The sequence below is a fragment of the Mixophyes fleayi genome, chromosome 7 (genome assembly GCF_038048845.1).
Source record: "Mixophyes fleayi isolate aMixFle1 chromosome 7, aMixFle1.hap1, whole genome shotgun sequence".
NCBI lineage: Eukaryota > Metazoa > Chordata > Amphibia > Anura > Limnodynastidae > Mixophyes > Mixophyes fleayi.
Genome location: NC_134408.1, coordinates 110089039 through 110116209, shown reverse-complemented (window position 1 = coordinate 110116209; position 27171 = coordinate 110089039). Strand labels below are relative to the sequence as shown.

Sequence of the window (27171 nt, the reverse complement as noted above, 5' to 3'; positions counted from 1 at the left end):
TAGCACTTGCATTCTATTGCACTCATACTTGCTTATGGCAGAAACACTTTTGCATTCATCCCTACAGATCTATATAGAACAGAACCACAAGACGGACTGTTTTGAAGGCAAATGGTTTGGGAGAATTGGGGTTCAATGGGAACTGGGGAGATACGTAGCAATATTTGTGAGTATTAAAACATATTTTAATAACAAGCTTAAGCCTGCTTCCAAAGGTACAGTATTGGTGAATGTTGCAAATTGTGTATTCAAATAGAAACAAATTATACTTTATTCTAAGTTTGCTTTCTGCTGTGATAAGAACATGAAACTCAGCATATAGAGCGTGCAATGTCAAATCAACTTAAATAAAAAAGAAGATAAAATTGTGTTTTCTCCTGTTGCAAGCAAACTTAATTTCATATTAAACTATTTTTATTTCTATTTGACATGTTTTACTGCAAAAGGAATGTTGATTCATTTCATTTACAGTGAAGCAGATGGTCACGGAAGCCAAGCATCGCTGCAACATTTATTTTAGCTGTAATGTGATTGTTCTGCCTCATTCTGCTTGCAAGCTGAACTACCCAATAACAGCCCACATATTCCAGCACACGATTCTGTCCCTGCATCATGAAGTGATCCTTACAGTGTATCATTAAAAATAGGTATATGCAGTGACATTTTTTTCCAAAACGTGAATCAAGTGAGTATTTTATATAACCTACAGATTGTAAGTTACTGTGATGATTACTATACCATTTACAGATGTGAAATATGTCAATTGACTACATTGTTATAATTATAAGAAAGTTTAAAGTCTGACTTTATAAATCTGTAACAAGTAAAATTATTCAAAGCTGAAAAAGCTAAACAATTACTCATCATGTCCATACTCTCTAAAAGCTGCATTCTCCTCCTCCTGTCACACATACTTCCACTCTCATGGAAGTATGTGTGCTGGAGGATTCAGGAATGTTGAGGAGGAAACTAGATAGAGGTCAATATGATAAAGCCTTTAATATTTCTGTGACAAATAGCTAGTATTCCAGTCATGCTGCCAATTGTAGTCCCCATGCTTCTATATGACTAGCAGCCATAATGTACATGGACAATTTTATCTACCCTTCGTGCATCAATGGTAATAGAAAGAAAGTTTTGTCAACCTCTTCTGGAAAAAAGTAGGCTTCTATTAACATCACATCAGTGTCATGCACAAGCAAAAAGAAATATTACGCTACCTCTGAGGGGGTGGGGCTTAAAGTGCCAGCCATGAGGGGATAGGGTTAGCAAACTGTGAAGACCCCTCTCATCTGATGAGCACATGTGGTTCTTTACCACGGCTAGCTGGTGGGTATGGGCAATAACAGACCAGAGGGCCACCAGGAAAACACAAGTGTTTAACACAGTTAAGTGTAGTGGACATTACTGTTCAAAATGGTGGTGCAGTGCAAGATGGCTATACAATTGGGTGCGTGGCCATCTTAGTTCAAATAAACTAAAACTTTATTACATCACCTCTTCCTCCAGCACAATAAGCATGGACATTACATACTAGCTGTCACTGCTACTTCTGGCAGCACTTCTCAGGGGGTTATCTCAATGGGAGTGCTTGGTACAAGGGGTTCTTCTTCCTCCTCATGCTGCTTTCCTGTGGCCCTCAACTAAGGCCCTTGCTGGGCCTTAGTTGATAAAGCCATCCCCCTCTATACAATATAAGTGGCCCTCATGGCATTCGATACCCGCTCCCATCATGTTGGGGGGACCACCCTCTGGTGACTCCTTAATAGTGGAGTTCTTGCCACCCCCTAATAGGGTCATAATATGGTGCCATCGTGGCATCCGCTGAGCTCCCACTTTTTGTTGTGAACCCGGGACCACTCACCTATATTGCAGTCACCCTAGGGATCTTCAATACCTTTCTAAAGTTACATTTCAGATGCATTTAATTCCATTCAATAAAATTGGGGCATACAACTCAAACAGAAAGACAATATGGACTGAATGCATGTATGCTTGTACCTTTAATAATGTAGATTACCTGTATTGTATTAAATTTAATAGGCAAACAATCTAATAGTAGTTTAAATACCATTTCCACTGAAACCTTAAATTAGCTCTAACTGGCCTTATTCCAGAGTTGATAGCAAGATAAATATACACTGTCACAGACTAATACTCTTTCTACGGTTGTATAAATCTAGATTATGGGAAAATGGGTTAATAATGTAATGGTAATCGGCAGTTAATAACTGAGCAGACCCTAGGAAAATTAGAACTTCAGCTTAAAATATAGCAGGAAAAATACCTGAGAAGTTGGCACTTGTTTACATCAGTGAGATAAAATTGCAAGATCATAACTGTGTAACTAGAGAAAAAGAGCTGGCAAGAGACCGCACTGGGAGTGTATGGATTAATATTGCAAAGACAGGAACTACACATAGATCATACATTGCTCTCTAAGGGTGTTTTCTTCTACTCATAAAAAACACATTAAAAATGCAGGTGAAATGATGCTTTTTTACATCACTTTTTCCTACATTTACTTCTAGCTTTGGTAGTTTTTCACGTTCTCATTGGCGTCTCTGGGGAAGAACATTAAAATAAAAATCAGAGCCATTGCTTCTTTTTTTTTTAATAAACAGAATGCAGAATTCAGCATAGGGAAAACATCCATGTATACACTTCAATGGGATCCAATTTTCTTATTCTTTCTCAATGTGTTTAATAAAAAGCACCTACAAGTATAAATAACATGGCTCTTGCATGGACAATATTTATTTAATAAAATGCGGAAATACTAAATACCCGCAATGAAGAGTAGCGGAATGAAGGAAAGAGACAGAGCTGGAAGATTTGGGTTATTTAATCTGTCAGTCAGCAGCTGTAGAACTCTTGCAGATCACTTGCCTATCAGAGTGTCTTTCTGTGCATTTAGCAACAGTATTTACGCTTAAACATTCTGAACTATGTGGAATAATTAGTCTATTGCAAAAATTGGCATCAACCATGAGATGAATATCTATATTCAATGTGCACAAGATAAATAGTTAGGTCTCTGCATACCAACATACATAGAGCCCCTTTTAGTGCAGAATGGCGCCATATGAAATATTTAGGTATTACTTGTAGCGCAGCTCTGCATAATAAAGAAGCAGAGCTGACCTTCAAGGTGATGGTGGATTTCTGCACAGGGAGAAAAAGGTGCAATAGGACATAAGGTAATGATTAATGTCATTAACATACGTGCAGCCTTCTGTTCACCCTAACGCCTCCTTAAGCCGCGTTCACTGGGCCCGTGCAAAGTGGCCATGCAAAGCCAAATATGGAGGAAAGAGCAGAAATGTGCTGGCAGTGTAAAAAATAATTAAATGCTTTCTGCAAATGCTGCATCATGCACAGCTGATCCATTTGTACAGCATGTTTAAAACCCTATTATATAACTCAAATAGAGGATGATAAACTTGTCAAGCACAAACACTCCCTTGCCCAACACAAACAGTATAGTGTAGCTGTGGTTGCTTTACCTATAGTGAACTCATACTTGACTACTTTCTGGAACGTCTAGGAAAAAAATTTCGGGTAGTTTTCCTCGATTCCCAACAGTAATAAGTCACCCTCCTTGATCCTGCCTTTCCTTCTTCTAAAGAGGATGGGGCCTTGATGAAGTGTTTTGCGGCATCAGGTCTCACCAAGTGGGTCCCGATGATGCAATTTGCATCCATCGTGATGGCCCCCTCTCTGAACCGCATCATCATGCATCGCGGAGCAAGGATGTGGTGATGTGAATTGCGTCACCTCCCCTCCAGGATATTCCGGAGGGGTGGTCCCAGGAATAAGCAAGTATATTTGCCAGACTGAGCTGTCTGCTAGAGTAAATTTAAGATGCATCCACAGACCGTAACATAAAAGTTCTTCCTATTAAGGCATACTTAAAAAAATGCTTGATTGACTTTTTTCACAATACCTTATGGCCAAAGGTTTTCTTAGACATAAATGTACTATTGTTCTCTCAGTAATAAGTACCACACTGCACATATGGGGCCTGATTCATGCTCGGACGTGTGTCCATTTGCATAGTGTATCTTGCATGAAATAGCTCTATACATACTCAGAAACGGACCTTACACCAATGAAAGTAATTGCATGCAATTTACGTCCAAATGAAAATGACACTTATAACATCCTACAACTTGAGAGGCGGAGCAATGAAGGGAAGGGGCGGACTAATATAGGCAATGCACAGTAAGGGCATACCGAGAGCGGTTCAACGCAGATGTGGCCGATTCAAGTCCTGTTTCTCGTAAATACACTTAGTTTGAGCTGTATCATTTGCAGCAGCTACAGGGCAGGTGTAAGTACCGACGGAAAATGATGACTGACACAGCATAGTATTTGATTTAAGAACTACACGTATGCATGGAACTTAGAATGACTATAAAAACGCAAGTATCTTGAATTATTATGAATGTAAATTTTTTTGGGGGGAAAATCCATATTTATATTAATAATTATATTGTAAACAAGTTGTTCATTTATTTTATAATAGAATGTGTTCTGATGTGACCTTATATTGTAACCTGCACTGTCCGTCTGTTTGTAAGGCAAATACCATTTAAGCAGAACCAGATTCAAATCCAAACGCATCTAGAGATCCACTTCAATTTGAATATGGTCGGAACTATGCTCAAGTTCTGTGCTACCTTTTACAACACAACTTGCATGTAAATGCATCTTAATATGAATCAAGCCCATAGAGAGACTTATTTAAAATGATTGTGCACAGAACTATCAATAGGGTACTAGCTTATGTTACAGCACATTTGTGCTATTTACACCATTATTATTAATAATGTATTTATATATTAAATAAGCTTAATTAAACTTAATTATAATAAAGTTTAAAACAGTAAGACAGTTTTAGTGCAAAGCTCCTTTGAAATTTGACATTTTTGAGTGGGAGACAGTTTAAAAGTCTAGAATCCAGCTGGTGTGTTGGTGAATGCTTCCAAACATTGGAAAATATATTCTGGCACTCTTTGCTTTTTGCCATGTGATTCTAAACATGTTGGAGAAGGGTATCCTTTACAAGGGGCTTGTGCAGTGCAAAAAACTTTTATTGCCTCTTTTTATTTGCCTACAACATATATAAAACAAAACGCTTACAGCCGGTTTCAGGTGGGCTTGTGAACCCTTTGCTAGGTCTACCTCTGTGTGACCCACATACAAACGCATAACAAAGTGCAATCTATCTATATTTCTTTGGTCTGCTTACTCATGAAGTTTCCACTTCCTTAGTACTGATGTTGATTAAAACTTATCTAGAGTTGTAAGCGGATAAATGAGATTTGTTTGGTTTATCTGAAAATTGAGTCTTAAACTTTAATTTACATTGCTGAACTTTCCCCTAAGATTCCACTTCTACATACGGTCCTACACTTCAGATGTTTTGTGCAGCCCTTCATTCCTGGAGGGAAGTCTACGAGTTTGCCCAGTTAACTCAGTTTTTTGCTCATTTAAGTATCAGGGTCACAAATGTAGCATTTCATTTATGCAGTGAGCCAGGTGCAATACATACACTACCCTGATGGAAACCTTAGAAGAGTGATTGTTGGCAAGCATTTGCCTGAGCTTCATGACCAAATCAGCTCAACTTGCTAGTGCTTCACAAGCAATGGTGTCTAAGGGGATGTCAGGGTAGAACTTCAAAGGAAAAACATCAATAGCAAAGGGAAACAATGGGTGAAAGTGCATATTCCAGGATGATGACATCCCAGTATAAAGTGCAAGGCAAAACAGGCAAACAGCTGCAGATGAATTGACTTTACATTTCATCATGTAATACAAACAGCCAGTTTAATAAAAGTAATGGTCCAATGTGAAGCACATAGAGCAGCATTCCATAGCTGGATGGCTGTGTAAAGAGAACAGCCATTGTACTACAGACCAGTGGAGGAAGGTCATATGGTCAAATAAATCATCCTTCATCATCTTCGCGACAAACAGTGCTTGTGAGGAGACAATCTACAGTCCTGAGTGAAGGGTTCTGGGGTTTCTGCAATGTTGTGAAGGCATTTTCCTAGATGGTGTGGGTCCAGTCATTCCCATAGAATTGAGGATGACAATACCTCCATCCGCAGAGCATGTGTGGTTGTTCAATGGTTGATTAAACTGACTTTATTGTCTTTGCTGTTATTCCTATGTTATAGCCTTCCCAGTAATCAGATCTTACCCCAAGTGAGCATATATGGGATATTCAGGAAAGACGCCTGAGACAGAGTTTTCCACCATCATTAACCGGACATCAGTTGTGGAAGAATGGTGCTGTATCCATACACACATTAACCTACAGGTTTTAATGGCGGCACCCAACGCACTATTGTTGTTTCAATTTTTTTCTCCATTACCTTTATGCATGTACTGTATATTCACTAATTACAGTGTAACACATACATTTTCAGTCTTTTTTCATATAGAATGACATTGATAATAAAGTTTCAAAGAACTGAAGTGAAGCAGAAGCCACTGCTTAATAATCGTTATAGAGAGAGTTTGTACAATGGATTAAAGTTCAGAGATGCACAATCAACTTGAAATTGACGACCTTTGAACCAATTAAGCAATTTCAAGCTCTGAAAAACATTGATGAGGTCAAAGGGATGGACAATTTTATTAAGCTTGCTCATAATGGCAGCTCCAGGGCTTATTTGTGAAATATCTCAGTAACCTAAGACAAAGTTTTATTATTATGAATCTCCACTGTTGAGAATCAGTTTTACAAAGTTCATGTCTAGGGATATATACTGCCTGTTACAATATGAAGATATTGTCAAACCACCCAATTACTGCTAGCACAAGTCTGGATATGCATATTAAGAAAGAGAGAGAGAGTTCATCCATAAGCATGTGAGAAATTTAGTCTTACAGAATTTTTTTTTTTTTTTACCTTAGTTGCTAAAAGCCACTGTCTATTTCTACATAATATATTCTGAACTGATATTACATTTTTTTTGTTCAATATAGCCAGTAACTCCAGAAAATAGTGGTTTTAATTACGGGTGGTATGGGGCACGTGTAAGTAACAGAGGATGATGGTGACGAACACCCGAACCGATTGTAATTAGAGGTTTGCATTGATTCACAGACACTTTAGTATTTGCATTTCAATCTTTTAGGATTTAGGGGTCTATGCATCAATAATATGTGGTACTCCTGAATATGCATGGCTGCAAACCGCAACAATGCATATTTATGCACCACTAAGATGCACCATGCCGAAGCTACTCTGGCAGCACCGGCGAAGTGACCCCAATGCTGCAATCTTATTTTCCTAAAGCGCACAGCACTTCCACTGTACCGGATTCTGCAAAGCCAGAGAGGCTTCAGCAGAATCCCATTGGAAAAGACAGATAACGCTATCCTGAGATGGCATTACCTGTCTGCACAATGCAAAGTTTATCAAAACTTGATGTGTTGCAGAACATCGTAGTCTCCATAGTAATCTATGGGGACTGCAATGCTGAACGTAATTTGCCTTAGGCAGTTAATGCATGGCAAACATACTTAAAAGATACAAAAACAATAGTTTCTGCATCTTTTAAGTGTCAAAAAAGGTTGATGCATAGACCCCTTTGTTGTAGCAAAGTATGCATGGGAGGAAATTGTTCCTGCTGTACTTGTTAGGTTACTCAAATCTAAATGACGCTTCATAGCATTTGCATTCGTAATATATAAAATAAAAGGCTGTACATGTTCGCAATTTAGACGTCTCTTGTCAAGTGGACGAATCGGCTACTCATTCAAATCTGCTTGCATCTTTAACTCTGAATATGGCATACATACATATACACACAACTTTTTCAATCATAGGATCCGCTTAGGTTTGATTGTGAATCAGGCCCGTTATGATTGTGAGTAATCATCTTTAAAAGAACAAACAAAAAAAACGCACCCAAAACATTTATCGTATGGCTGCAGGTAAAAAAAAAAAAATAATATCTCAGAATATGCATAATAAAACATGGACAAGGTATTAAAGATAATATGATTGTCCTTCATGACACAAATCTTTCCTGGTTCAATTCCTACCTATCAAAATGCTCCTAAAGTGTATCTACCTCTTGCACATCCTCCCCTCCCACTCTCGCCATCTGTTGGGGTCCTACAAGGCTCTGTTCTTGGCTCTTTACTTTTTTCATTTAACACCTCTTCCCTTGGGGCACTAATTCGCTCATTCGGCCTCCAGCACCACCTCTACACTGATGACACCCAAATCTATATTTCTTCCATTGACCTCTCACCTTCTGTACTATCTCACAAACCAACTATCTCCACATGGATGTCCCAAAGCTAACTAAAGCTCAACATGTGCAAAACAGAGCTTATCTTCCCTCCTGCCAGAGTCACATCCTCCTAATCTTCCTCATCAACAACACCACAGTTTCCTCAGTCTCCCAAGCCTGCTGCCTTGTTGTCACACATGATTCTGTCCTCTGCTTTATTACTCACATCCAGACTCTGTTCTAGTCCTGTCGACTCCACCTTAAAAACATTGCCAGTATATGCCCTTTTCTTACTCATCATTCTACCAAAACTCTTATCCATTCTCTCAACATATCCCATCTTGACTACTGCAACCTCCTGCTATCTGGCATTCCAGACACCCATATATCCACACTTCAATCCAAACCTAAATGCTGCTGCAAGACTGATCTTCCTCTTCAAAGCTACACACTGGCTAGCTGTGTCCTCCAGAATCAAATTCAATTTACTCATCAATACCTACAAAGCCCTCAGCAACACCAGCCCTTCTTATATCTTAAATCCGATATCAAAATACTTCCCCCTCCCGCCCTCTTAGATCTACCTCTGATCTTCCCCTTGTCTCATCTCTGGTAACCAAAATAAATATTGTACTTATAACCACCTCTCACTCCCGTCTACAAGTACTTTCCTGTGCTGCTTACCACTTATGGAAGTTCTTACTATGCCCAAACGGGCTTTTCCACAGCCTTCAAATCTTTAAAGCTCTCTGAAAACCCATGTTTTTGTTTTAGAGGTGACCTTATCCCTGATAATACTATCCACATTGATACACCCTTACAAATGTCCCAATCGCCACTCTGAGTCACACCCGCTCCTCTTCTTTCAGCTGTGCGCTCTTCCCCTTAGAAAGTAAGCTCTCCAATGAGCAGAGTTCTCCATACCCTTTGTTTTCATCTCTGCATTTATTCTGTCTGCCTTGCATGTCCTTGTTTTGTGTATATGTCTTGCATTCCCGCTGCAGAGCAGTGTAGCGCCTTACAAATCTATGGTAATAATAATGCCTGCTGTAAGTGTGCAGTTTAGCAAGCACTTTGCCGCTTTGGTGGGTTTATACGATAACTATAGTGTAAGGCTGCATTTAAAATGTTGATCGTTTTTGAAGAACGCATTCCCTGCCAATGAACAAGTGTAATATGGTAGAACTGTTTAAGAAACACTGTCCCAGAGGTTTCTAAAGTGGTGGCCTTTATCTTCTGCTGATCTGTCCTGTCTAAACCGGTCCAGTCCAAGAGCTATGATATACATGCATTTGCAAGATTGTTTGATCAACGTGTGATTCCACGTTCCCTTGCCCTTCATAACGCCTTTTTGATAATCATCCTAGCACTCATTAGGTAACAATGTTGCAGAATGTATGAGATTGAATCATCCAGCAGGCATCCATATTCATGATGGCGTCAATCATTATGAGTGAGGAAGCGCCAAATTAATAGAAAACTCTGCAACAACAGAATCAAATAAACAATCTTCATATGCCATCTGTGGATAATTAGTTAGCAGCAAGCCATCTCTTCTCTGGAGTTTGTAATATAGATCTTTTTCACTTAATTTATGTAAATTTCCACATTTTTTAGGCAAAACAAATTACAGAAACTGTTGCTTTCTAATGAAAAGTAAACTTTGTTTACAGTTCAGTGAATAGAATTCTTTTTATCATGAAACAGTCTGCTGCTCTGGTAGAGAAGATCATGCTCTCTCTCTACTGTTCTAGGTAATCTTTTAATGTGTGCAATAAAAGACGGATTGCCCTTACTCCTTTTCTAAAACTCTAACTTCTCAACTGTTAAATAGGATTTCTCGTCTCTGTCAGCAAAGCTTGCTTTATTGATAATTGTCCCTTTATCCACCTTTAAATGGAATAGGCACTAACCTGAGTTAGTGGCATTTAATACTTACAAGAAAAACAGGAAACAAATCCCAATTAGCTAAATCATTTGTTATATTCATAAAAATCATTCAAATCAGCCAATTTAAGAAGAATGAATATTGGTTATATGGTGTTGAATACATAACAAATCCCATTTTAATTGGGCAGGTGGTATGAAAGGGAATAAAACAGCATATCTAACCAGGTGGTCAGAATGACACCAGGTGGTACCTACAGGTCCTCAATGCCAAATGTCTCAGGCTCTTCATTGTAACATCTCCCTCTCCTCTGCAGAGCCACCACACTTAAACCTAGAGAGGAGTAAGGTTCCTGCAGTTTATCTTTTTAAACTATTTTCTGTACTCACCGGGAAATATGGAAAACAGAGAAACTTTCATCAAAACCTCTGACAGCTGAGTCAACATCATCATCATCTATTTATATAGCACCACTAATTCCGCAGCGCTGTACAGAGAATATTTGTCACTCACATCAGTTCCTGCTCCATTGGAGCTTACAGTCTATATTCCCTAACACACACACAGGCAGACAAAAACACAGACTAGGGTCAATTTGATCGCAGCCAGTTAACCTACTAGTATGTTTTTGGAGTGTTGAAGAAAACCAGAGCACCCGGAGAAAACCCACGCAAACACGGGGAGAACATACAAACTCCACATAGAACTCATAGCCTCAGTGCTGAGAGGCAGAAGTGCTAACCTCTAAGCCACCATGCTGCCTCAACATGATTACTATAGAGAATGGAAACTGATTCATTTCATGTAGACACAGCAAGTGCTTAATACAGATTGCAGGACAAGAACGCATACTTGCACATATGTGTGAATTACATTTCAAGGATGCATTGCTGCTGAATAAGCGCATGTAGATACTACACGGTTGATCCTGTTTAGGAGGACCTAACTGCACAACAAATAGCTATGATATAAGAACTGAACATAAACATAAAGCACATTTTTTAAATGTATATATTTCTGCTCAATATCATTAAAGGCATACCTCCAAAATATGGAACACCGGGAGTCAGGACAGGGAGCGGGGTTTCGTCACGATGGGGGAACGGCTACACCCTGTTGGTGTGCCTAACGATTTGAAAGCACTTGACTGCCTTTAACCTTACTCCTCCTCCTTCCTAACACCAATTCAATGCTAGTAGCAGTTGCGTACAGCATCCATTCGCTGCTGCTCTGGTATGTATTAGTGAACATACCTCCCAGCCTTCATACCCGTGGGACAAAGAGGTTTGGAATGGGATAGCAGGACAGAGCCTTCAAATCGAGATTGTCCCACCTAACCTTGCCTTGCCTCCTTGATTGGTTCTGAAGTGCACTGGTAAAGCATTGGTTCCAGGAGAGTTGATAGCTTACATTCTGTTTTAATATTAGTTATGCACAAAAAATGGTTACCTTCAGGACTAGAGATGACAGACACACTTTAACATGCTGTACAGTGTGGTCACCAATGAAACATGTGGACAAGTATTTAAAACTGTTCCTGGAGAAGAGATAGAGATGTTTTCTTTTTGCTGTATTTCGGCATATTTCTTTTATATCCTGTCTGAGTTGGTTGTCATGGACATGAGAATCAAAAGGACACGTATCCCAATTGCAGTATATCGAATGATATGCAGTGCACAGATCTGGAATGCATGTAGGTATATATACCCTACGTTTGTATGGAGCTACAATGACTTGGATATTATTGCAACCACATTGTGCTGGGAATGAAAAAAATGGTTTTCTGCAGGCAAATATGGAGCATGACACTGTGTGTTTGTGTGTATATATATATATATATATATATATACATATATATATATATATATATATATATATATATATATATATATATATATATATACACACACACACACACACACACACACACACACTATATGGACAAAAGTATTCGGACGCTTGCCCATTACACCAGCAGGGACTGGAATGACATTGTATTCATATACATGTACTTTAATATGGAGTTGGTCCCCCTTTTGCAGCGATAACAGCAATCACTCCTCTTGGAAGACTTTCCACAAGACGTTGGAGTGCTTTTGTAGAGAATTTATGAGGTCAGGCACTGATGTTGGATTGGCTCGCGATCTCTGTTCCAGTTCATCTCAAAGGTGTTCGATGGGGTTGAGGTGAGGGCTCTGTGCGGTCCAGTCAAGTTCTTCCACACCAAACTCATGAAACCATGTCTTTGCTTTGTGCACAATCATGTTGGAATAGAAAAGGGCCTTCCCCAAACTGTTGCCACAAAGTTGGATGCATAGCATTATCCAAAATGACTTGGTATGCTGAAGCAATACGATTGCCTTTCCCTGGAGATAAGGCCCCTAGACCAAACCCTGAAAAACAGCCCCACACTATTATCGCTCCTCCACCAAACTTCTCAGTTGGCATAATAAGGTCAGGCAGGTAACGTTCTCCTGGCATCCGTTAAACCCAGACTCGCCCACCTGACCACCAAACAGAGAAGCGAGGTTCGTCACTCCACAGAACACGTTTCCACTGCTCCACAGTCCAGTGTCTGTGTGCTTTACACCACTCCATCCGACTCTTGGCATTGGTCTTGGTGATGTGAGGCTTCCATTCAGCTGCTCGGCCATGGAAACCGATTCCATGAAGTTCCCGCCACACAGTTTTTGTACTTACATTAATGCCAATGGAAGTTTGGAACTCTTCAACTATGGATTCAGCAGAGTGTTGGCGGCTTTTACGAACCATGTGCCTTAGTAGTTGTTGACCCCACACTGTGATTTTACGTGGTCTTATGCTTCGTGGCTGAGTTGCTGTTATTTCTAAACGCTTCCACTTTCTAATAATATCACTTACAGTTGACCGTGAAAAATCCAGCAGGGATGAAATTTCACGAACTGTTTTATTGCAAAGATGGCATCCTATCACGGTACCACGCTTTAAGTCACTGAGCTCTTCAGAACAACCCATTTTGTATCGCAAATGTTTGCAACTGGAGACTGCATGCCTAGGTGCTTGATTTTATACACCTCTGGCAATGGGTCTGAATTAAACGCCTCAATTCAATAATTAACAGGTGGGTCAAATACTTTTGGCCATATAGTGTCTATAAATGCCATATACAAGTCAATGTATATACAAGATTGTCTTTTTTAATTTTAACTTCATTTAGCTTAGTTACGTTTACATATGTTACAAATAAATGTATAGTTTTTTGCAATATTGGTTTGGTTCATGACCCTATTTGCTTTTCATTTAAACATAATTAGAAGTTTGCTGTCTCAACCTACCAAAATAGGCACCTTCCCTTGAAACATCAAAAGGTGTTAGACCTGCCCTCACCTCTTTACGAGGCACGTTAGGGAACAGTGGTACAAGTATTTCTAAAGTTGTGATTTTGCTGACAGAAGAAAACATACATACAGTATATAATCCAAATGCATCTAGTCAATTTATCCAAATATTATTAGTGAAATAAACAATTAAACCCTAATGCAAATATAGGATTACTTCAAAAAAGGTTTTCATATTTTTGCCACAAAATATGCAATCACCATGACGGACTTGACTGTATCAAATAATGTCATTTGTCGTACAGGATAGCCAACAGATTTTTTTCTGTAACATAGAATTACTATTTAAATACTGTATATTGTTCTCCTTTAATTGGAGCTGATCCATCCATATTCCTTTCTCTTGTTTCTAATATATCACATATACTTTAACATAAGTTTCCTTCCACTTTCCTGTTAATTGCCCACTGTCTTCCAAACAGCCATGAACACTTAGCTGCTCCTTGACATAGAGGGCTGGGAATTTAACTGCTGTCTTCATATTCAATGAAGTTCTCCAAGACTAAAATTGCTTGTCCTTGGCTCTCTGTGTAGATGAATAAGACCTTCAAATAGGGAGGTCAAGCCACACTGTGAATCCTTCTTCATAGTCGAGATGCAGCAAAATGCCGCTTTGTTTAACTTGGGCTAAAGAAACATAGCTTTGTGCTGACATTTAGCAGAGTTTGAAGTCATTATATTGCTAGTGACTGCCATAACCCTTAGGGTTTCTGATTAACAGCAGACAATTTTTTTTCTGCTCATACTAAGGTCATTTTCTGGAATCTAACTTTCTATCAACAGTGGGATATGTAATCCTGAATTAATTTTACAAATACTTGCACATACGAATTGATCAATTTAAAGTGTATTTTTCACCAAAAACAAACATCACTTAATTTTAGTCTTGATCTTTATACAGGTCATTTCCTAAACTCACAACAAAAAACATTCCAGACTGAAAAATGAAGACAAATTAGGTCCCACTATACGCAACCCAGCCACTCTCAATTAAGTCACACCTAAAGACTATCACAATTTTTCTGGAACTTTTGACCTTCAAGAATATATTTACAGATACTTAGATACCAATTCTCAGGTGAGGGAAATGTAAAAATTCTTATAATTTAGGTCTCGTAAATTGTGGCTTCTATCAACTTTTCTGACACAATGTCCTGGATGAATATTGAATCCAACCTTCTGGACAATTATAATTTATCACATTTATGGGTGCTAAGCAAATCACACAGGCATGCCTCATCATGCTTGCCACCAATATCAAAATTCACTGTTAAACCCATACTGATCCCATAGTTTAAGTGTAACTTATCTATCCCTAACTCTCCTATAACTCCCATCTTGGGAGTCCATCTTTCCCCTGGGGATGCCTGCTAACAGATTCTCTAGCTGAATGTAGGCAGGACTCAGTTGCCCTGTAAACTTTGCAAAACCAGGTCAGTGGCTTCCTTTGTCAGATCACCAACAAAAATGTACCTTGAAAACATTAAGACACTTTGAATTTATTCAAATCCAACACTTTTTAACCTCTCTCCCTCTGACTCCAGCTTTCAAGCAATACACCCTTTGAGCTAATATGCCACAGCTGTACTTGATTTCCCAACTGTATAGCTTATTCCTTAATGCACTTGTCCCTACCCAGAGTCAATACGAACAGTAATGGGAGAGAGATTTAGAACCCACCACAGATGAGGAGGCAGGGGTGTCAAAAGAGAAAAAATTGAGAAAAGCTCGATTTCAACTAGAATAAAGGAAATCTCCTATAAAGTCTATTAGAGATGGTACTACATGCTGGATAGACTGAATACGATGCTTCCGAATACTGATCCCGAATGCTGACGGAATCGTAGCCACAGGGAAACTATGCTCCACATTTGGTGTTGTGTCCGGTAATTGTTACTGGACCATGGTTCCCAGCCTTCTTGACTAGATTGGAAACTCTGATTTTGAAAGACCCGTGATTTTCCCTCCTTTGCATCATCCCCAAAACCTTAATACTAAATAGCTGGTCTCACACATCCTAGCGACTGCTAAATACGTCCTAGCTAGAACCTGAAAGAACACTGTCTCCCCTTCTTCGCAGGAACTTAAAAATTGCATTTGGCACAAAGCAGCCATGGAGAATACTATATACTATCTACATGATATAAGACATGTTGAAGCCCGTGGATATTTAAGGAGAGACTATCTTAGTTGCACTATAGAGTATACTGTATTCCCACATTGTACTCTTCTTCAGGACAGCTAATTGAACTCCTTGCATTTTTGTTCCATAACTATTTTCTTAAATAACAATCTGTGCTCTATATATATAGGCACCAATTAGAATCTTAAAATATACACCTAGTACCCCTACTTCTCCCTTTTGTCCCTCACCCTCTTCCATCCCATATCTGTATCTTGATTTCATTTCTTATAGTTAGAAAAACCATGTCAAATTCTGAACTGTTAACTGTCAGTGTACTATACTAACTCATGTGATCATGGCAAACCTGGCAATGACTCTATACAATAAGGTCTAGCCTGTTGAATTTTCAGTTTCCTTGCATTGTTCTGTCTGTTTGTTTTAACCAATTAAAATACAGAATTTTAAATGCCTAAATTAAGCAACACCCTATTTATTGAAGTGATTTCTACATGGACAGTCTAAGAAAACAATTTATCCAAAACAAAACTTGTAATCTTTTTACATTATGTTTATTACAATTGCTGGGTTAGCATCATTCCAGTGGTTCCACACAAACCATTCCCTTTGACTGCTTGCAACCTCTGGAATGGGATCCCTGTACATGTGTCATAATATGTCCTTACTAAATCTCAGATCTGGGCTTCTTTCCTACTTCTCCGTTTGTTAACATTGCTGCAACCATTTGCCTATGACTGCACTCATTTATAACTCCATCCACCCCTTCAAACCTTACCTTGTTAACTTCCATCCTAAACTCTCACAGTGAAGTGCACTGTAACTGCCACAATGATTTGGGGCAATAGAGGAAGAATATTTCCTCTCCTTCTCCCATCACTGGTCCTCTCATGCTATCAGTCACTGCATTACAGTGATTGCAGGAAGGTGTGAAGGAGAATCATGCTCCCCCCTCCCTTATGCTCGTTCTGCAACCAAATATTGCAGAGTAGCTGATGATTGGATTGAACAACTTTTTTTCCTCCATGCACTTGTTGCTCCCAACAACGGCAGCAAATGTATCTTGTCAAAACCATGTTTTGCTGCAGGGAGGAAAATTTTAAATGTCTGCACAGCTTTAGATTTAGAAGAAGGGGTGTGTCCTAGCTGAACTCTAACACTAAACATGTGTGTGTGCTACATGGAAAACAGCCAGCAATCTCCATGCATGGAAAAACAAATTACCGTTGCACCCCTTGCACGCAACATAGTTTGTCCAGATGTTAATTTGCCCCTTTTAGTTGGATTTGCTCCAAACACTATATGAAGCCCACCGTGAGAAAGAAATAGCAACAGCAATGCCCAAGTTACACTTGTAGTCAACCGTCCATCATTTTTCATGACTTTTTTTATATTATATATACTATAGCTTTATTTACATTACATAAAAGGACTCACAGGGATTTCAGCCAATGAAATCAGTTGATCTCAAGTATCACTTCAATCACTGTCATGTCTGTCACTGCCAGAGATGCCCTTGAGAGTGACCTAAACATTAATATTGTTCTGTTGGGTAACGGACAGGTCAATTTTAAGAAAGAAAAAATAGAGTGTTTGTATCTGCACAAAACATTTGTTGTTAACAGATTTAAAAGTGCTGTCTGTTTCTTTCTCTTTGTTAAACTATGTGCAAGAACTGGGAATGCTGGAGTCTAATTTTTATAATTGAAGAATATAGAGTAAGGCTATTTGAAAGAATTACAGACTGTCCACTAATGAGAAAATCTTCCTCAGCTTCCTGTGTCTCTGAGTCAATGGACACCATGGTAACAATGTATTATCAAAATCTGATTAACATTCTCTACAACAGTCTGTGTTTTATTTTCCAGCTGTTCTCAAACACAGTATTTTATGCCCCTAATAGAAGGGGCGGATGGCAAGGGTGTTTATATACTAATATGTGATAAATTGTTCTCCACGATAAATCATATGTTATTCTGACTCAGTCAATATCAGTGGTAAACACATTGCAGAGAATATGGTAAAACAATGTGGCATGAAGGTTATTGGTGATTACAGAAGGCAGAATGATTCCAAGCACTGCAACTGGCTGCTAATGGATGATGTCTTTGTTGATCTCCTGATGGATCATCAGCGACAAAACCCAATTAACATCACAGGACTAGCTGTGTCTCACATATAAAGGCCCTGGGAAAGAATAATTGAAGTTGCTACTGAACATCATCACTATTAATTAAACTGGTTTTAGGGTTACCCATTAAACAAGTTATTTGGACACTTTGATCTTTTTTTAGGTTTCAAACCAAGCACAACACTGTCATCAGCACAAAGTTCATGCTAACCTTGAAAGTAACAAAGACATAAGGGACATTGTAAGGGAACAGGGACATTTAGTGTTTTTCCTGGACCACTGCCAACAGAATTCAGCTATAAATTGATATAATCTCTTTTTCTATATTATATATGCTGTCAAACTTCAAAAATATTTAGGTGCCCATGTAGAGTTGGATGTATGTATGTTTTTTTTGCATAAAATATGCATTTCTGTACTGCGCACCAAAAATATATTTGTATGCAGATTTGGTTGCATGTCACACTTACAACTCTTTACGCTTGAAAAGGAGGAACGGGGGAGGAATGGGTCAGGCAAGCATAGGCCCAGTACAATAAGGATGTCTTCACTAAAATTGCTTATGGATGCTGAAGGGCTGGTGCAATGCTATGCATGGTGATGATGACAATTGGCAACACTAGCAATTATGGTATACTGTTGTTATTCCTGATGTACACCTGGTGTATATACTACTGCAGTACATACTACTGATGTACAGCTGGACGCATATTGAGATGAATCCAACTTGACTTATACACATAATTGTGCTTCTTCCATGCCAGCATCTTTTCTTGCTTATGTTTAGGGTATAAATGCAAAAAAAAATTTCTCAATATTTCCAACCTCACTACACTAGATTATATATAGTTTATCATTGAAGGTTATTACCTTGCCTTTCCTACAGGATACAAAATATAATAATGTTTAAGACAGTTCAGCCATGCATTAGGAGGGACATATTTGCTTACTTTGGATGATAACAGCAGCCTGAAATCCAATCAGAGTGTCCTTCGCCAGTCATAATGATCTCTCCATTGGGAATGGACCACATCTTCCATAGACGGTCATCACTGGCTGTCACCAAAATTTCCTTACGAGGGTGCAAGGCCAAACTGGAAGAGAAAAGGAAAACAAGAACGTATGTAATGTATAACTTTACTCATTGATTGGTCTACATGTCTATTCCCATTTATACAAGTGAGAGTGGGAAGTAACTATGGAAAATACAAGAAATATTTCCCATATTAAAGGCAATGAAGTACTGCTAAACAATATGCCATGTGACATACTGTATGTTTACTTTATAGTACTTCATTTAAATACCATACAGGACCAAAAGCACGTTTAACTCACATGTGATAAGCTAGTGCTTTGTCATTAGCTGAGTGCAGTTACATACTGACAGAGAGCATGTTGTTTTAGAGGTCATTGTTTTCAGACAGCAGTGTGCAAATATCTCTGAGTCAAGGACAATATGCTGACCGATTATGACTGGTAATTTCAGAAAATGTGTGACCATCTGGCCTGATAATGTTGTGTGCCCAAGAGGTGGCAAAGCAGAGGCAGAGTATTGGTTCTGCTGCTAAGCATGTTCCCTGACCACAGGCTGAATTCATTTTTTTTATTTTCCTAGTCTAAATTTACTGTACAATCAGCTTCCACTCCACTTTCCATCACCACAAAGCCCCTTGTCCCATTTCCGCCACATCCTACAGACCAGTGATGGGAAACAGGAGGCCATCTAAGCCATCTCTCTGTCCCCAGTTCCTTCCTGCTTTATTTCCCGACAGTGCTTTAATCTGCTTTATGCCCCACCAAGCATCCCCCATGACTCCAGCTCTTACTTAATAAAAGCTAAGTTAGCATGTGAAGCTCAGCGGGCAATAAAGTAGAGAACAACAAATTTAATTGTAGCTGCTGTCTTTTGCATCACACGACCTAAATTGTCAGATTTGCTTGTTATAGAGGGTGATTCAAAAGTCGCAGTACACCGTTTTATTTCAAAAACTCTACAGGAAATTGGGAAACCTGAATACTCCAGTAAGGTATGGGTGACGTGGTCTATCTTTTACGGTATGTACCAAACATGGGCGCCATCTTGAAATCGGCTCAATTCCTGTAGAGTTTTTGAAATAAAAGGGTGTACTGCGACTTTTGAATCACCCTGTAGATTGATTCTTTTTTTATCTTACATTAAAATGCAGACTGATGTATTATTAAAAATTGGTGTCTCTTTCTTTGATAAAATGTCGTCTTAACATATTATTGACATTAGGGCTAATTTGTGGCCCTTTTTGAAGGTGAGAGGGCCGCACGGGTGGCAAATAAAGTGTATCAGGTTGCTCATCACTGCTATAGGCTATGTGAATAAAACAAATACATTTATTCTACCAGTAACTTAAATGATCAATGTCTTAATACTGACCTGTTTATATAAGGGGAAAAAAATGATACGATAAGGAAACAAAGAGCAGCCTGCCACCCCTGCAATTTTCCACCCTACACCCATATGTATGAGGAATTTCCAGAATTCCAGGACAGCTGGCTCAGGTTCTGTAATAATGGAGTATAACATTTTCAGGTTACATGGCTTTCTGAAATCCAAATCCTGTATCACATACATTCCGAATAAATGTTATTTATATATGGAATATGTAAACATTAATCACTGTCCAAACACACAAAGAGGTTCCAAGTGCAGTCTCTTTCATCCTGGTTATAGGAGTCATGAAACTTTCCATGAGAAAGTTTTTGTCAACACTGCTCCCAACATCTCCCAGATGCTCTGTTTGGTATTTAAGAAAACTGCTGCTTCCATGCCGCATAGAATGACATCATACACAATTCTGAACAGACCAACAAATGGTAGCAATACCTTTGCTTTCTTACTAGCAAAAAGGTAGTTAGGGAAAGCATCAGGTGAGGCACAGTTTATGGCTGTTGGTGAAGTCAGCAGGAATATATCTCCCAAATAATGAGACAAGATGCACATATTCCTTCTAAAAGAGAGTTGTGTCACTTCCATAGGTAAAAAAAGCTCATTATATTTGCTGGATTGAACCATTCAATGACAGACTTCTGCGGCACCACAATGGTTAAGCGTTAAACTGGAATTTTTTCGGCTGCTAATCACAATAATTTGCACAATTTACTGCTGTTAGGCATGAGCTCCTATTGTAAAAAATTATGAATTGTGTTTCTTTTTCTAGTCGATTTCTCCCCGGTGTGTCCATATCACAAATGATTGGCTGAATGCTCTCATCATTTTGTTCCCTCAGGTCTCTCCCCACGACAACAATAACTTCAAAAACTCAATGCTTCTCTGAATTCGGGCACTAAAATGGATCTGATCCCTTGTTGCAAATTGCTTTCTCTCTACATTTCCAACAGAGATATCAGAGTTGGGAATCGTGCGGCAATGCCTTGAGAGTGTCTACGGCTGACGGGAGCTATCTAACAGAGACACCTGGCTGGTTACTGTGTGCTTTATCATAGCTATTCATCAGGTTCCATTACGGAGCTATCTATATGCCTGTAACAGAGCTGAGAATGAGAACAGGGCTATGAAAAAAAAAATCACTTCACTCTCATCGAAACTCTGTACCTGTCCTTAAAAATAGCCTACAATGATATATACATACAGTAAACTTCTGCTTTCAGCGTCATCATCTTCGTCTCACAGAGGGAGGTACGAATCGGTTTATAGTCCTGTACTTTGCACTGGAAGCCTTTTTCAAAAACAAAACTAATAATTTTCTTATATCATGGACTTTAGGGGCATATTCAAGTGTTGGCGTTATAGCCAAAAAATCTTGCGGCACGTGCACTATTACCGAAATGACGGTAATAGTGCGCGCAAATACCGGTATTACGGTACTTTTCACGCTGGATTTCAGCTCGCGGCTCAGGGAGCTATGAGCTGAAATCCAGCTGACTATTACCGTAATACTGGTAATAGTTTTTCCGCTGCGGAAACCGTGGACAATTGAATATGCCCCTAAGGGGCATATTCAATTATGATTCCGCGCGTTACCGCGGAAAGTGCGCAGTATTAGCAGTAGTAAGGTACGCAATAACGCGGATTTTCGTACGCAACCCTATGGGCTGCGAACGAAAATCCACATTATTGCGGTACTGTGGATTAACTTTGCGGCCCGTTCCCGTGCGAGCCCGCGGACCGGAATCGGAAATGAATATGCCCCTTGAATAGACCAAAAACCGTAAATTAAAATTGCCTTAAAGTAGAATAAGTACTAAAGCATTCACAAAAATAAATTGCAAAGTTTCAATGGCTTAACACAGAAGATATTTGCGATAAAACTTTGTTAATAAGGGAACTTTTTTTAAAAAAAAATACAAGCAACACTTTATTGCATTTTCAGCCATAACAAATCCAACAACCACATAAACACAGAGGGAGATGGGGCAGAAAATGTTCTCTGTGCTAGATGTCTTCCAATCACAACTTCACTCGAGCATCTAGTTCATCTAGTAGTCCTATTAGTACTGAACAAGTTAACCCAGCTATTATTTCATGGTTTCTAAAGAAAACATATTTTGTAAACATTTACTGCAGGTTTCTGGATGATAATAATGAACTCACAAAAGTAACAAAGACTGAGGACAGGCACGTTCGCTGAGCTGAATATATTGCAGGATGCCCCCTGAGGTGCTGGAACATCATTACACAATTCTTTCAAAACCCAGAAACTAGGAGACTAATCAAACAGCATGTGATTCGTTGATGAATATTTGTTTAGCTGCTCCATCTCCAAGCAGTCTACTGTAACACAAACGCCATTATTATTTGTAATGCACTGCCACAGAGCCCAATTAGTTTAACTCGGAAGATGCCAAAATCTCATTGCTAAGCTTTGCATCAGTGCACTGGGCTGATGACACTTATGTTCAGTGAACAATTCGGAGGAGGTGTGGTGTAGCACAGCACACAATATCTATGAAGCTTGAGGTCATGGGCTAGTCTGAGCACAAAAGTGCATTCAAATCTATTCTTTATTTACATGTCATCTTCTATTCAAAACCTCACAACCCAACCTCCCCCCCTGCTATAATGCCAGTTTTGCCTTTGTTTCTAGCTGGTGATACAAAGGGAAAGACATCAAATAGTTATATATAATATGGGGATCTATTTATAATCAGGCGATAACTATTAAGGCTTATTTTTCATTTCACTTGAATTATTAAAGGGTTATCATTGTTGATAGCACTGATTTCGCTGGTGCTAACCCTATTTTCGGCAATTATCGCCGTCTCCATTTGACTCTATGGGGAGGGCAGAAAGCGTGAATTTGTCAAGCGACAAAAAATTATAGCTTTGATGTTTTTTCTCTTTGACAGATAACACCATCTGGGCATGTCATTAACCAATGAATTCTACAGGTCGGACCAGCGCTAGAGGAGTATAAGAGAAGTAGCTACTACAATTCTGTTATCCTATAAATCTTTGGAAAAACCTCAACTTGATGCTGGTAAACAATGTTGTACACCAGTTCATACAACAGATGTCCAAGGAAGCTGCAGCATTGATATGCAACAAAAATATTTGAATACGAACACAGAAAGCGCACACACACACACTGAATCTGCACTTTATCATCTATCACATATCCCTCTTTCCTATCTCCCTCTCTCCTTCACACACTCACTCTGAAATCCAATTTAAGCTGAGGATCTCCACTATTGCAGCTTTTCCGCTGCATTCCTATGGGACACTTACAATGACTACATCCCCTGATCTCCTGGTACAACTGCAGGCCACAATCCCATTGAGCACTCGCAACCAGTCCAAGGACATTACGATACTCTCTACCCCTTCAATGTGGTCAGCAGCAGCAGTGCAAATGTTAGCAGCAGCAATGCCCTCAAGGATACTGAGAGTGATGTAAGTATGATAGTGATCCAGTTAATCATTGCATGCCTCATTGGACTGATAGAGAACTCCATAGTGACTTTTGTAATTTTCACATTTGCAAGAATGAAACTGCCACCAACATTTACATGTTAAACTTGCCCATCGCTGATGAGTTAATCATGCTGAGCATTCTCTTCTTGGATACCTCTGCAGCGCTGGCACTTTGGCTCAGCAATGTGTTACACTGACCTTAGTGTGCTTGGCATTAATATTTTTATCAGTATGATTTTCTTGATGGTGCTCAGATAACTTTAAAAAGTCCTTTCAGAGGATTGTTTGCATATGTTGGTTTGAGAATGGTACTGTTGAGCCAGTGGATTATAATGACACTGCTCTGAAGAGTTAGAGTTGTAATAAGTACCCATTGAACAGCACAGTGGCTTAGGGGTTAGCACTTCTGCCTCACAGCACTGGGGTCATGAGTTTGATTCCCGACCATGACCTTATCTGTGTGAAGTTTTGTATGTTCTCCCCATGTTTATGTAGGTTTCCTCCGGGGACTTGGCTGCTATTAAATTGACCTAGTCTCTGTGTGTGTGTTTATGTTTATGTATTTTAGGGAATTTAGACTGTAAGCTCCAGTGGGGTAGGGACTGATGTGAGTGAGTTCTCTGTACAGCTCTGTGGAATTAGTGGCGCTCTATAAATAGCTGCTGCTGATGGTGATTACTGGACATCCAACAAAAGCATCTTCATTTGGATACCGGTTACAAACAATGGACAATCACAAGGACCGCTACCTTATACAGTCCCAAAGATGCCTTGTTAATAATTGCTGCTAGTTGTACATGCTATTACTATTCTACCTGAGGTTTACATGGATGTACAAGTTTTCTGACCATGTGTCTAATTTGTATTTATGATGAAATTGAGTAAGCTAAAGAAACAATGAAGATCACTCTGGTCTAAAACAGCTGTTTGCTGCCCCGCATTTGTTATTCTTATAAAATGTCATTGATTCATTTTAATAATTCTGTGTCTACCTACATCAAGGCTTATTAGTACAGGCTTTCCGAGGCTCTTCCGCAAAACATCACACAGCAACAGGAAATATTTAAGTGCCAAACAGACTGAGATTATTATTCATGAAGAAAGACTGAAAAGGCCTAAATCACAGCTGTCCAAGGTGCTGAAATGCTTAAGGCAGCAGGAGAACACTTTCGCTTCGGCGGTAAGGAAACAGTGAACGTTATCTCGCTTCAAACAGCCACTATCATTGCGATAAGTGACAATAAAAATATATTAGCTATCATTGAAATTGTGGTTGCTTAATTAATAGGTCTGTAAAACAAACAACAATTGTGTTTTCTAGACCCTTACCGCAGTATACCATTTGAAAATTCCCTTTAACTTATAAACGGTCCTCATCTTTAGCTGAGCTATACAATATACGTTTGAATACCAGTGCTTTCTTATATTAGACATGTTAATATACAGTTAAATAGTTATTTAATAAATGTGTGAAGAGGAGTAGGATAGTTTAAACAAAATAAACTGTAAAAAATGTGGATGTGCAAACACTTTTCCATGAGCTAATGCACCTATTTCCCCTTCTGACACATACACAGATACAAGCTCACATTCTGCTTCTGGGAACTTGGCCATACAATGTGATGTGCCAACTTTTGCAGGTCACATAAAAATATGCATGGCAGAAAGTGTAAAAAAAGGAGATTTAAAAGTCCTGTCTAATACCAGTTTAGGACCGACCTTCATAAACTTAAGACTATTGTTTTCTCCTAAAATGCTGCTTTTTCCAACCTCATTTATGTTGTAATTTAATCATAAGAGTAAGAGGACATCATGGCTGTCTTAATTACATGTGTAACACTCATCTGTTTGACTACTTTATCATATTACTATTACTGTGTGCATAAATGCACTTCTCCACATCAAATGCATCAGGATGAAAGCATTGGTATGACTTTAGATTGCCGAATTTGTGTAAAAATAGATACACAATATCGCAAAACATATGCGGCACATTTTTACACTCTAGTCAATTACTGTTAATGTGCAAGAGTAACATGCTGGATCTTCTAGGGTCCACACATCTGCAACAGCAGTTAGCAGGTGTTAAATCATAACTACTATGATCGTCATCTGTCACCCACTGATGAGGCTTTAATCACAGGAATGGAGAGATGCTGTTTGCTGATACAGGCACAGTTAGTGCCACAGCCTATGGGGAATCATCATTTATATGCTGTACATTTCTGTACATAGCAGGCAGCACAAGCACTGAATTCCTTTCACAAGAGCACTGATCCGCTCTGTATATGCTGTTGTGAAATCTTACTGCTATGGGAAGGAAAACAAAGCGCAGAAGCACTGAGTTTCCAAGATTAAAATACACTGGTGCATAAAGCGCATGTTTAACACTAGCTTTAGGGAATAAGCAATATTTGTTTAAGAATTAGTGTAACAGGAACTCAGCATTTACACTACATTCTATGTGCAGGCAAACAGAGCTTGGAAATGCTGAATTTAATATATAGGCATAGAACACCTTGCATATAAGCCTGGCCTATACACTTAGCTATGGTTAGATTATTTTGAACTAAATTTCTCTTCTGAGTGGTGCCAGGAACCATGCAGGACAATAAAATTCCACAAATAACATGTGAACTACTGCAATCAGTTAAGCTATTCACACAACTGGTGATTTACTGGCATGATCGAACAGACCACCAACTATTATTATAGACCAATCAACTTTTTTAGAAATACTCAATGGGTACAGAATTTCCGCCTGCTAATTTGACCTCAAAATAATAGCTGAATGTGTTATTAGTGGAAAATAAATATATACAAAAGTGTTGAGATATTTGTAAAGCATGTACAGACACACAGAGTCATTTGGTTTATATTTAAACACGTTAGAAGCCAGATCTTGATCACTTACGAGCATCAGAAGGTACTTGGTAAATATTTACCAACTTGAGAAGGTGCCAGGTCAAATTTTATTGACTCAATGCTAAGAATCAGGATGAGAATCACTGATTTAGCTGGTTACTAGAAAATATTACAGAAATATGAAATTCAATATCTGTTACGATTCCTAGTAAACACAGCAAGCAGCCACGGAAGTATAATACAAATGTCTTTATTCCAGCAAAATATATAAGCAAGGGTTCAGTTCAATGAACATGCAGGTTTTCATAAACAGGTATAACTCCCAACATAACCATGAACAGGTGTGGCAGGAAGGTACACAGAAATAACAGGTTCCACAGAATGCTAATGTAGTTTGAATGCAGGGATAAGAATGGTGAGTTACCCAGTTCCAGGATGCAAAAGTCTGTCCAGGAAGCAAACAGAGTCCAGGCAAAGTAACTGACACAAGCAAATAATCAAGGTCCAGAAGTCAGGCCAAAAGGTCAGGGCAACAGGCAAAACAGCGTGGTCCAAGGTACAGGCAAATGATTTGGGGTCTCAGGCAAGCAGGCAAGGTCCAAGG

At 39.0% G+C, this 27171-nt stretch overlaps 1 protein-coding gene across 2 annotated transcripts in view; it reads right to left on the bottom strand.

Moving 5' to 3' along the window:
* SPAG16 (sperm associated antigen 16) overlaps nucleotides 1-27171 on the bottom strand; it is a 696430-nt gene that overhangs the window by 364789 nt on the left and 304470 nt on the right. For both annotated transcript variants that reach the window (XM_075180327.1, XM_075180328.1), the window contains exon 11: nucleotides 18748-18891. In XM_075180327.1, coding sequence (XP_075036428.1) covers nucleotides 18748-18891 — 144 coding nt within the window. The remainder of the gene's footprint in view (nucleotides 1-18747; nucleotides 18892-27171) is intronic.